The following is a 12,558-nucleotide window of genomic DNA, read 5'->3' on the forward strand; positions in this document are numbered from 1 at the left end:
ATTGTTTGATCATTTCTTTACTGATCCAAACTAACTAACTAATGTGTGGGATATTTGGCTTTCAAGTGAAATTTTAGGAAGGACCTAAAATACATATTCTGGTAAACTTAGTTGGATCTTTAAAAAACAACAACAAAAAATGTTCAATGCATGCTTAACCATTCAGTTTTTCTTTTTGTTCTCCAACATGGATACCGAGTGTCAATAATCATCTTTGCAATGCAATGAAAAAGACCACACTCGAACAGTCTCACCTATTTAGAAAAAAGGTAAATATTTTATTATGAACTTTAGGAATTTAAAAATCCAATCTTTTCCAGCAGATACCGATCTGTTGAAAGTCACATGACCACCCCCCATCCCCCCATTTCTGATCAGATTGTCAAGTCAAGTCAAGTCAAGTCAACAGTATTTATAGAGCACTTTCAAACAGCCATCACTGCATACAAAGTGCTGTACGTGGAGCGATTTAACATATACAATAAACAGTAAGACGAATCAGTAATAAGTAATAAGTAATAAGGCGGTAGAAAGCACTAAGCAGTAAAACCAATAGCAATCTAAGTCATGCTGAGTCAAACGCCAAAGAATACAAGTGAGTTTTGAGGAGGGATTTAAAGATGGGCAGCGAGGAGGCTTGCCGAATGTTCAGTGGGAGGTCATTCCAGAGAGATGGACCAGCAACAGAAAAGGCTCGATCCCCTCTGAGCCTCAGTTTAGTTCTTGGCACGTCTAGCAAAGACTGGTCCACAGACCTGAGGCGCCGGGCAGGGGTGTAGGGGCGGATGAGCTCAGAGAGGTAAGGTGGCGCGAGATTATTCAGAGATTTGAAAACAAAGAGGAGGATCTTAAAAATAATTCTAAAATGAATGGGGAGCCAGTGAAGGGATGCCAAAGTAGGAGTTATATGCTCCCTCTTACGAGTACCAGTCAAGAGGCGAGCAGCGGCATTCTGTACCAGCTGAAGGCGCTTGATGGAGGACTGGCTGACTCCAAAGTACAGGGCGTTGCAGTAATCGAGCCGGGATGTGACAAAGGCATGAATTACTGTCTCAAAGTGTTCATGTGAGAGGAAAGGTTTTATTTTGGCCAGCTGTCTAAGGTGAAAAAAGCTGGATTTAACAACGGCACCAATTTGCCGATCGAGTTTGAAATCACTGTCCAGTTTAAGTCCCAAGTTTGAGACCGTTGATTTCAGATAAGGAGATAGGGGGCCCAAGTCTACAGGATGGAATGTACAAGGTCCACTGGGGCCAAACAATATCACCTCTGTCTTCTTTTCGTTGAACTTCAAGAAATTTTGTGCCATCCAGGTTTTGATTTCTTCCAGACAGGATAGGAGTGGCCTTAATGAGAAGGTGTCTTTCTTGCTCAGTGGGACATAGATCTGGCAGTCATCTGCATAGCAGTGGAAAGGAATACCATGTTTCCTTAAGATGGAACCCAATGGGAGCAGATACAGCGAGAACAGCAGAGGCCCCAGAATTGAGCCCTGTGGAACACCACATGACAGGGGAGCAGTGCAGGGGAGATTGGGACAACCCGAACATTTTTATAACAATTATTGTACTTGGTTGTACAACTGCATAGCTCAACTGGAGACTGCAGTTTCCACACCCCTGGTTTAGGTGTGCCAGTAGTTCTGGTTTCTTTATCCTATGTCAACACATGTAAACTTAAACACAATGGACCAGGGAGTCGACATTTAGATGGTTGCTACAAAACAACAGGTCGTTTTGAAACATTCAATAAAACAAGGAGAATCCCCAAAACACATATGAACAATGAATGAATGTTTATTGATTCTTTCCAACAGTACAGTAGATGTGTCATGACTTGTAATTGGTACTAGATGGGTTCCTTTGCGGGGAGCAGTGTTTTGACAAATGACTAACTTCGGATCAAACATAAAATAAGATTGAGGTCTTTGGACTTCCCATGCAATCACGCCATCCATCACTGAAAATAGAGTCCATTGTAATTACCACTCAATCAAAGACCCACAGTGCAATTTGAGAAAGCTACAACTCGGTCTTGGTAAAAGGCAGAAAGAAAAAGAAAGAAGGTTGTGCACAACAAGGGTCATTTAAATGAGTAAAAATGAGTGTCATTATATAACGCAATTCATCAGATGGACTTTCTTGTGGAACGAACGTGCATTTGAGCCCCAGCTTTGTCCCATTAACGCATGGTGACAAGCTCCTCAGCAGAGGTTGGGTGAATGGCAACAGTCTTATCAAAATCTGCTTTGGTCGCGCCAAGCTGGACAGCCACAGCGAAACCCTGCAGCATCTCATCACAGCCCAGACCCTGCATGTGCAGACCAACAATCTGGGGAAGAAAACAGAGAACATTAGCCTGTTTAACACCTACAGTGGCCTGGCAATTTCACTCAAAACATTATGCAATTGGCTATTGGCACGCTTTGCCGAAATACTGCTAGGTCTTTTGAAGGTTTTGAAAAATGCATTATGACACAGTGTTGACAAGATTTGCCCAAAATAACTCTTTTCTTTATCATTAGAAGCTATTGTTAAAATTAAATGCCATCAAAGTCAGTCCGAATGGTGGCTATTAAGTGTACCTGTCGTCACAAAGTACATGAAAGCTAAACAGGTGATTATTCCGTTAATTTCTTCCACACTGTTGGAAATAACAACTGTGTTGGGGGACAAGTTTCAGAAAATATGAAAACTGAACCAAAGACTGATTTTATTATTCATTTCAGGAATGGAATTAAATGATCTGTTTAACAAACGAAGAAGCCGATTTTAGCAGAGGTAGCCAGCATCCTGAGGAGGTGTTGAACTCTTTCAATGCCAGCTGTTTAAAAACAAACTTACAAACAAAAACCTTGAGTGCTAGCCAATTCAGAACATTCTGATTGATCTTTCAGGGTTTACAGATTGTGTTTTATGACTATGTAAACACATAATCAAATGAAATATTTGGCTCCCTTCTTTCATTACCAAAATGAGCTTGTTTCTACCTTATTCCAATTTTTTAGTCGTTAGAAGTAAAACATGGTTTAGTTTCACCAAAACTACAGTACCTATTCTGTTAAAAAAAAAAGAAGCAGAAAACGAGCTTTTTCTGAAAAACTCTATTTTATACACAACCCATTTTGATGCTAATAATTCTTGCATGTGTGTGTGGATGTACATTACACCATCGCTTCTACTTTTTTTGCATGTCAAAAAACATGAAATTGTCATTTAGAAACTGCATTTTGTATTTCTTGGGTAGTTTGTGTGAAACTAAAATTGGTTTGATGAACTTAAATTTTTGTATATGATGAATATGCAAAGAACACAAATCAGGAAGGGGGCAAATAATATTTCACAGTACTGTACCCTCCGTTATTTGCTGAAAAACTCACCTTTGCACTCGTTTTGTGCTTAGGACAAAGCCTTGTCTCATAAAAATATTGCTTTGCACCATGGTGTAAAAAAACTATGTTGAAGTGAGGGGAGGACCTTGATTTAGTCAGACTATAGTCCTGCCTAATCTAGACGTTGTGGAAAAATAGTGCTTTTCCACCCAAAATCATTTGAATTTGAGACTTTCTGAACCAGGTCAGTCCTACCTTCTCCTCCTTGCCCACACACACCATCTTCATGATGCAAGAAGTTTTGCGGGTGGTGATGGCATGATAGAGCGGCGTGAAGGAGGTCTTGTAGATCTTAACGTTCTCTTTGCCTTTGCTTATTATTGCCTCCTCTGTGGGGGGGGGGGGGGGGAATTAAAAAAGTTAACGGTCCGGTGGATTTGGCGCTGCAGAGGGCCTTTTCCAACTCACCTTCTGTGAGTCCCACTGTGCCAATGGGTGGGTGGCTGAACACCACCGTGGGAATGTTGGAATAGTCCAACTTGGAATCCTTCTTGCCCTCAAACAGTCTGTGCGCCAGCTTCCTGCCAGCAGCGATGGCAACTGACAAGAAACAAAAACGTACAGTTGACTGCACAATAAACATTTTTTTCATGCATTTATACTTTTTGCCCTTGCTGAAATTAACCTACTTGACAAATAGAGTCAATAGAATAGAGGATATCTACTAAAGAAAAAAAAAAAACAAGTATGACCTGTGAGGCGCATGGAGGCCCCTATCGAAACAGTATTAGTATTAATTGTATTTTTGCTTGTGGAGTAGGTCAGGGCGACGACGAAAAAAAAAACAATCATGATTATTTTGATCAATATTGAAATCATGATTAATAAATTGTATTATTATCGACTGATAGCATTATTTTCTTTTTACATGCATTTTCGATCCCCTGTGTCATTCATGTTTTTTAGGGCTTGACTCTTCCTAGCGCCTGTTCTCCATGAGCAATTATTGGAAATTTATTTATTTTACTCAAGTTTTTATAGACGTCTGCTGTGAAAATGTTTGATTCATTGTGGATTGTCCATTTTTATGTTTTCATGAAATTGATCATTGATATAATACTTGCAACCAGAGTTGTGGTTATTTCTATAGAAGTCATTGTCCGGATCAAGGTTATTTTCAAGATCAAATGCCGTGTGTTCAACAGATTGGAATGTTTATTTCTTCATTGAACAAGATTTATATCTTTTAATGTTGTTGATAATTCGTCATTAATCGATTTTTTTTGTTGAGTTTTACAGTTAACCCATTTAATCCCCAATTTTTCCCAGACATTTAAAAGTCATAATCAGGTGTCATTGGTAGACCTTTTAAGTAATCGTCAGTCATAAAAAAAATTTAGAACCCTGAAAATTAAATCATCGTTGTCCTTCACAAACGTGACCGATGGGATTAAATGGGTTAATTCGAATTGGGGTGCCAATTAAAACACCTGACGGAGGGCAGAATAACACATCACACGCTTGCCGGAAGCAACAAAGGATGCCGGAATTTGCAAAGACATGATTAATAATAATAATAACCACTTCTGTTCGATTATGGTTAAGTTATTTTAAAACATCTGTTTGTCAACTCAGAGGAGCGAACACACCGTATAAATAACAAACGGAGACTTTTTTTCCCCCACCAACTGACAGGTAAATGGGGGGGGGCATTTTAAATATCTGTTCAGTTACAGAACATTATACAATACAGTACACTTAAGTCAAGTACAACTGTATTGTCAAATGCGCTGTATGTGCAACATTCAGCACAGATGCAGCAAGTATAAATGATTATAATGGTCCTATACATACGACAACATGGCGGCAAAGTACTATGGTTCTATTAGACAGGGTTATCCATCCATCCATCCATTTTCCGAACCGCTTAATCCTCACTAGGGTCGCGGGGGGTGCTGGAGCCTATCCCAGCCGTCTTCGGGCAGTAGGCGGGGGACCCCCTGAATCAGTTGCCAGCCAATCGCAGGGCACACAGAGACGAACAACCATCCACGCTCACACTCACACCTAGGGACAATTTAGAGCGTCCAATCAGCCTGCCATGCATGTTTTTGGAATGTGGGAGGAAACCGGAGCACCCGGAGAAAACCCACGCAGGCCCGGGGAAAACATGCAAACTCCACACAGGGAGGCCGGAGCTGGAATCGAACCCGGTACCTCTGCACTGTGAAGCCGACGCGCTAACCACTGGACTACCGGGCCGCAGACAGGGTTATGTCCTGTCTAAAAGAAGCTCCTCACCTTACTTGAACATAGTTCTTTGGCACCAAGATGCAACCAAAGCAATATCCTTTAATATTAAACAGAGCTTTGGCCTGAGTACTAAAACAGGGAATAGTTGAGATTTTCAACCCAAACAAATTGAGGATTCCAAGACGATTTTGTAAATAGACAAATGCAAATAAATATACTTCAGTTGCCACTGACAGAGAGGTTCAGGTAAGCAGTGTAGTGGTTGTTCACTCCACTTCTTCAACAATGTCACTATATAATGTACATACACGTCACATTCTTACCAGGCGTGAGAAGAGCTCTGCCGCAAACATCTCCGACGGCGTAGATTCCCGGTCGACTGGTGTTTTGGTATTCATCCACCATGATGTGGCCATGTTCATCGGTGTCGACACCCTGACAACACACGCACACACCAAACTGTAAGAAAGGACTTTGTTTTCAACAGACGTTCCCTTAAATTCACCTGTGCAAATAATAATGACAGCAGAATGAAGTCAGTCAGGCCTTTTGGAACAACATTGCCCGAGGGGTATTAATTTAAAATTATATTTATTTTTGTGACTGTAGTTTGCAGTTTTAGTCATCAATTACACACTGTTCTGCATTTATGGTAAACAGTACCTGTACTATTCTTTCTGTTAGTGAACAATCCAACAGCTGAATGCTACCTTTGTTAATGAACCACTAATAGAGGTATGCACCGAGTAAACAGGCATACAGCTGCCATTTTAATCCGCTGTCAGACATGATCTTCCTGTTAAGATAGTGCAAACCTTTCCCATTCACACAGTGTGAACAACACGCACCAAATGAAAATTCCCTAGAAATAAAACGGGTGAAAGCTGATAGATACTAAAAAAACTAAGTAATGAAATTGAGCACCGGAACACTGATTTAATACATCACAGATAGTCACTTTCTAGATGCCCTGCACCTTCCCAGGCAGTCAGCATGATAGGGGATGACATCAGAGCAATGTGATTGGTTACTTAAGTGCAGTGACGTTTCCAGCCAATTATGTCAACTTCCTTGACCTCGCAAAATAAGTCCAAAAGTTTGGGAGGGAAAAATACTGTACGGGCAAAGGAATAATTATTATGTAGTATTACAGAAAAGAAAGCTATTTCAAAACTTACTGGTAGAGTAACAAGATTTCTTTAGGTAATGTGTTTCTGAAATTTTGTGGAGCCATAGAAGTTTAATGTCCTCATTTCTACAGTGCCCTACACTTATGTCAACGTAGTTTTTAAAATTATCTTTTTTTTTTTAATACACACGTTTCTACTACTTACTTATTTTTACATTTGAATGACAGGTGAGGATGTTACAATGTTCCTTGAAATATTATCTGGTTTTATGATAGCTACAGTTTGACTCTGGAAAAGATTAGATTTCAATTATGTCCAATGGAAAGAAATGAGGTTGACCAGAAGAACAGATTGTGTTTCACCTCAAAGGTTTCAGTGAATTACGGTATGTCTTTGACATTCAGTAACATGCATCATCTTATTTAAAATAACTCCATCTATTTACCTCCCATGTGGATAACACACAACAAACCATCTAAATGCAATTGGGCAACTGGAATGAAAGCGACCAAAACAATTGACATTGAGTATCATTTTAGGAGCACATACCATCTCGCCAATATTTAGTCCAGAGATGTTGGGCTTCCTGCCGATTGCCCACAGAACACAGTCCACTTCTGAAATAGTGCTGCTCTTGCTTGTATCTTTTGTGACAAACGTCACCTCCAACCCCGTGTCGGTTTTGCGCACCGATGTCACCCGAGCGTTCTTCTGCAAATCCACGCCAGAGTTCTGTAGCTCTTTGGTGCAGTTTGTGCTGATAAAGCTGTCGAAGTTCCTCAAAACCTACAAAATAAGTAAATATTAAGAGTTTCTTTAGAGCCTTGACTTAGGAGTTGAATGTGTTATTTGACCATGCTCATAAGTCAGAACACGTGTATCTAGACTTATTTTTCTCCAATGACATGAGTGGAAATTCCATGACGCAATTCTGTTCCATCCCCACAAAAAGGCACCAGTGATAATCTGTGTTTTTAGTAAAAAAAAAAAATTCTTGCAGCAGTGCCACCGGTGGTACGCAAATGAATCACTGCCCAAGGACAGTTCAGTTGCATTTAACTTTGTCGTCCCATACATTTGGATTTAAATCGTTAAAATTTGGGGGCTGACTTCCCCTTTACGAACTGTTTGTTTCTAACTTATTTAGTGAGACTGTCCATGTAGCTTTTACATGCACTATATTTTAATTCAATCACTACTTTTTTTTTCTCTCCCTAAAATGTGTTTTGTAAAAGTTTTTCCATATGATATTTTTACCATATTTTCTGGAGTATAAATCACAGTTGTTTTTTTCATAGTTTGGCCGGGGGTGCGACTTATACTCTGGAGCGACTTATGTGTGAAATGGTTAACACATTGTACACCCATCCATCCATCATCTACCGCTTATCCGGGGCCGGGTCGCGGGGGCAACAGCTTTAGCAGGGAAGCCCAGACTTCCCTCTCCCTAGCTACTTCTTCCAGCTCTCCCCGGGGGATCCCGAGTCGCTCCCAGGCAAGCTGGGTGACATAGTCTCTCCAGCGTGTCCTGGGTCTTCCTCGGGGTCTCCTCCCGGTGGGACATGACCGGAACACCTCACCGGGGAGGCGCTCAGGAGGCATCCGGATCAGATGCCCAAGCCACCTCATCTGGCTCCTCTCGATGTGGAGGAGAAGCGGCTCGACTCTGAGCCCCTCCCGGATGACTGAGCTTCTCACCTTATCTCCAAGGGAGAGCCCGGACACCCAGCGGAGAAAACTCATTTCAGCCGCTTGTATCCGGGATCTCGTTCTTTCGGTCACGACCCATAGCTCGTGACCATAGGTGAGGGTTGGGACGTAGATCGACCGGTAAATTGAGAGCTTCACCCTTTGGCTCAGCTCCTTCTTCACCACGACAGACCGATACAACGTCCGCATCACAGCAGACGCTGCACCGATCCGCCTAACGATCTCCCGCTCCCTCCTACCCCCACTCGTGAACAAGACCCCAAGATACTTGAACTCCTCCACTTGGGGTAAGATCTCCTCCCCGACCCGGAGGGGGCACTCCACCCTTTTCCGACTGAGGACCATGTTTTCAGATTTGGAGGTGCTGATTTTCATACCAACCGCTTCACACTCGGCTGCGAAACGCTCCAGTGAGAGTTGGAGAGCCCCGTTTGAAGGAGCCAACAGCACCACATCATCTGCAAAAAGCAGGGATGTAATACTGAGGCCCCCAAAACGGACCCCCTCAACGCTTCGGCTGCGCCTACAAATTCTGTCCATAAAGGTTATGAACAGAATCGGCAACAAAGGGCAGCCTTGGCGGAGTCCCACCCCCACTGGAAACGATTCCGACTTACTGCCGGCAATGCGAACCAAACTCTGACTTCGGTGGTATAGTGACCGAACAGCCCGTATCAGGGGGTTCGGTACCCCATACCCACAAAGCACCCCCCACAGAACTCCCCGAGGGACACGGTCAAACGCTTTCTCCAAGTCCACAAAACACATGTAGACTGGTTGGGCGAATTCCCACATACCCTCAAGGACCCTGCTAAGGGTGTAGAGCTGGTCCACTGTTCCACGGCCGGGACGAAAACCACACCGCCCCTCCTCAATCTGAGGCTCGACTTCCTGACGGACCCTCCTCTCCAGCACCCCTGAATAGACCTTACCAGGGAGGCTGAGGAGTGTGATCCCTCTGTAGTTGGAACACACCCTCCGGTCCCCCCCTTTTTCAAAAGAGGGAGGATCCTAGAAGCTAAGTTGTCTGGGGCTTTATGCCCCTGGCAGGGTCACCCATGGCAAACAGGTTCTAGGTGAGGAGCCAGACAAAGCACGGCTCAAAAGACCCCAATGATGATAAAAATAAATGGATCTAGGTTTCCCTTGCCCGGACGCGGGTCACCGGGGCCCCCCTCTGGAGCCAGGCCTGGAGGTGGGGCTCGTTGGCAGGCGCCTGGTGCCCGGGCTTACACCCATGGGGCCCGGCCGGGCACAGCCCGAAGAGGCAACATGGGTCCCCCTTCCCATGGGCTCACCACCCATTAGAGGGGCCAAAGGGGTCGGGTGCAATGTGAGCTGGGCGGCAGCCAAAGGCACATTGTACACATCACATGTTATTTTCACATTAAACCGCAATGGATCAACTTCTTTAATTAACATTTTTTGTCCACAGTGTCGGATAATTTTGTTTTTTTCAATTCAATTCCTGTAAACCTTGGAACGTTGGTCATGACAGTGGTACTTGGAGAGCTACAAATTTTTTGAAATACTTATATATACTATAAAAACATACAGTAATAACAGTGGTGAGTGGAGTGGGCAGAGAAGCCAACATTTAATCAGAATTTTGCCACTACTTGGATCAGAACAAAATCAACAACTTTAAGCAAGCAGTTGGCCCCTCTGAAAAATTATGGACAATCTGCTCATTTTTGTGAAGTCTGCTGCCACCATTTCACGCTCAGAACTCTAATGTCTTTTTCTTGGAAAAATTCCGAAGTCAGGTCACTCATAAGTTGAGATGCCACTGTGTACTCTAATAGGCAAATGTGCACAACTCCAAAGTGCATTTAATTTTCACTCATCTTCTTACCTCACCCTGCCGTATGATTAGGGAGGTTTTCGAGCCCAGGTTTGTGAGGATCCCTGCCATTTCCACAGCAATGTAACCGGCACCCACAACAACACTACGCCTGTTGACCAAGTAAAATTGCTCATTTCTGGAGACATTTCTTTTCGCATAGCATCAAAAATAAGCGCAGGAATAAATGCTTACTTTGGAAGGCTTTCAAGCTCAAAAAAACCATCACTGGTGATTCCCAGACTTGCTCCTGCATTTATCAAATAGCAAATTATACCCACAGTTGAGCTTGAACTAGTCTTATGATAATGATCCATCCATCAAGCAGAGCAAAACAGGTCACTCGTGCACCAAGTTGATTACACATTAAAGTCCATGTTGCATTTTAGAAGGTCCCACCTGGAATTTCAGCATCAGTCAGCACAGAAGGCTGCCCCCCAGTGGCGATGAGGATGTGAGGCGCCGTGTACTTCCTGCCATTGACCTCTAAGGTTGGCTCTGGATCACTCGTGAACCTGGCACGACCTTCAATGGTTTGGATTTTAGCCTATCCAAGATGAAACGTGACAGTTATTATTACCGGTAGTTGATTGATTTAAAAAAAAATTGGATAACCCTCTGGATGTTTTTTTTGCACACTTCGTAAACTGATTTGTAATTACCTTATCAAGATTGTTGCGATAAATTTGATTCAGTCGACTGATGTACGCATCCCTTTTTGTTTTCAGTGTTCTGGAAACACAGAAGGTGATAATATATCAAGCATTTAAAATTCTATTTGGACTCCTTCACAGTTCAACTTTTTTTTGGCTCCACTTTCAAAACAATACTTAGGTTACCCAATACAGCGGAAGAACTTTTTTTTTGGCAAGAATAATCAATACAAGGTATTTGATTCAATATTTCATATGTAGAATAAAAATTAAACAGAACAAATTATAACTCTCCATCAATTTCAGGTTGGGGGACGATGGGTGTACCATGTTGGGCAATATCACCCTCTGCCGGTGATTGAAATGAATGTCAACTATTGGCACAACCATGTGACCAAACCCACAAAACAGGTTAGCAGCATTGCTGAGTGTGCTGCAGGTTGTAGACATGGTTTGAACCTGAACTTGCTAAAATACTATAGTGTTCAAACCACCATCTCATCAACCCCCAGCATACATAGGGAGTTTGTTTACGGTACATTCCAGGTTTGGTCACATGACATTTGCAAGGTTCGTGCATATCAGAATCATCTTTATTGGCCAAGTATGTAGAACACACAAGGAATTTGTCTCTGGTTGTACACGCTACACAAGTATCATCATAAACAAGGACATGACAAATAAGTATGGAAAGACATTCCATAATCGAAGGGTACTATTGTGCGGTACCACCCAATGACAGCTGTGATACAACGTGCAAAGTATCAAGCAGAGCTAAAGTGATCAGTGGTAGAATAGAAAACTATAACAGTTGTGCATTTGGTGCTATACTTGTGCTGAATGTTACTTTCCTTGCAAAGCTTCTCTTTTAGAAACACACATTATGAAATCAGTCCAGCCTCTGTGATATGCAAGCCATCCCAATAAACTTTGTTTTCAACACACCTCCCTGAAGCCTGCCTTTCATTCGTACAACCTTGACAAAGCTTAGTGATGCAACAAGAGTGAAGATGTGTGCCGCTATGACAGTGCATTTCCTCCATTCATAACCATAACAAGTTTCCCAACAAAATGGCAACGCAGAAATCACTTACTCCCAACTGAAATTAACTTTTTCAACATTGAAGCCGTAATCAGCGTGGTCGTGAAGAAATTCTGCATGCACCGCCGCATTCCACATGACCTGGGAAGGAGGAGGAAAGAGTCTTAAGATTTAAGTTGAGTTTGACTTTACAGTTTTGAGCAGAGATGATAGTGGTGTTTCTACAAGTAGAGGAAAAAAAGGCGTACCTTCTTTGGAACACAGCCAACGTTGACCTGAAAAATAAAATGAAGACCACATAGTCTCTATTCAATTTGACAATAGCACAAGAGTAAAGTATATATTATTTTAATTACGGTACAATGTCTGTTTGCATTAGACCAAAAACATTTAAAAACATTGCAGGTTTTGTACCAAAAATGTAAACATCCTTCTTTATAATTAAAAGTATTTGTTCATGTTTTTATTATCTTATTCAGTTTAGTTTTTTTTAATAAATTGGTAGAACACAGAAGAAGTCACAAGAGCAAAATTTCCTCTTCACAACTTCACTTGTCATAAGCCACGAGATTAGGTACACATGCAGAACCCTTTCC

The 12,558-nt window shown here is 42.2% G+C and overlaps 1 protein-coding gene across 3 annotated transcripts in view; it reads right to left on the reverse strand.

The window, feature by feature from the left end:
• Nucleotides 1-1,780: 1,780 nt before the first annotated feature.
• Nucleotides 1,781-12,558, reverse strand: part of LOC127606639 (ras-related protein Rab-28) — a 294,192-nt gene continuing 283,414 nt past the window's right edge. For 2 of the 3 annotated variants that reach the window (XM_052074940.1, XM_052074941.1), the window contains 7 exons: nucleotides 10,463-10,520; nucleotides 10,280-10,379; nucleotides 7,264-7,500; nucleotides 5,908-6,019; nucleotides 3,800-3,931; nucleotides 3,587-3,720; nucleotides 1,781-2,331 (listed from right to left, as the gene is read on the reverse strand). In XM_052074940.1, coding sequence (XP_051930900.1) covers nucleotides 2,182-2,331; nucleotides 3,587-3,720; nucleotides 3,800-3,931; nucleotides 5,908-6,019; nucleotides 7,264-7,500; nucleotides 10,280-10,379; nucleotides 10,463-10,520 — 923 coding nt within the window. In that variant the 3' untranslated portion in view covers nucleotides 1,781-2,181. Of the gene's footprint in view, nucleotides 2,332-3,586; nucleotides 3,721-3,799; nucleotides 3,932-5,907; nucleotides 6,020-7,263; nucleotides 7,501-10,279; nucleotides 10,380-10,462; nucleotides 10,521-10,666; nucleotides 10,815-10,929; nucleotides 11,000-12,014; nucleotides 12,104-12,210; nucleotides 12,238-12,558 lie in introns of all 3 variants that reach the window. The other variant, XM_052074939.1, reaches the window with a different exon arrangement.

The sequence above is a fragment of the Hippocampus zosterae genome, chromosome 1 (genome assembly GCF_025434085.1).
Source record: "Hippocampus zosterae strain Florida chromosome 1, ASM2543408v3, whole genome shotgun sequence".
In the NCBI taxonomy this organism is placed as follows: Eukaryota; Metazoa; Chordata; class Actinopteri; order Syngnathiformes; family Syngnathidae; genus Hippocampus; species Hippocampus zosterae.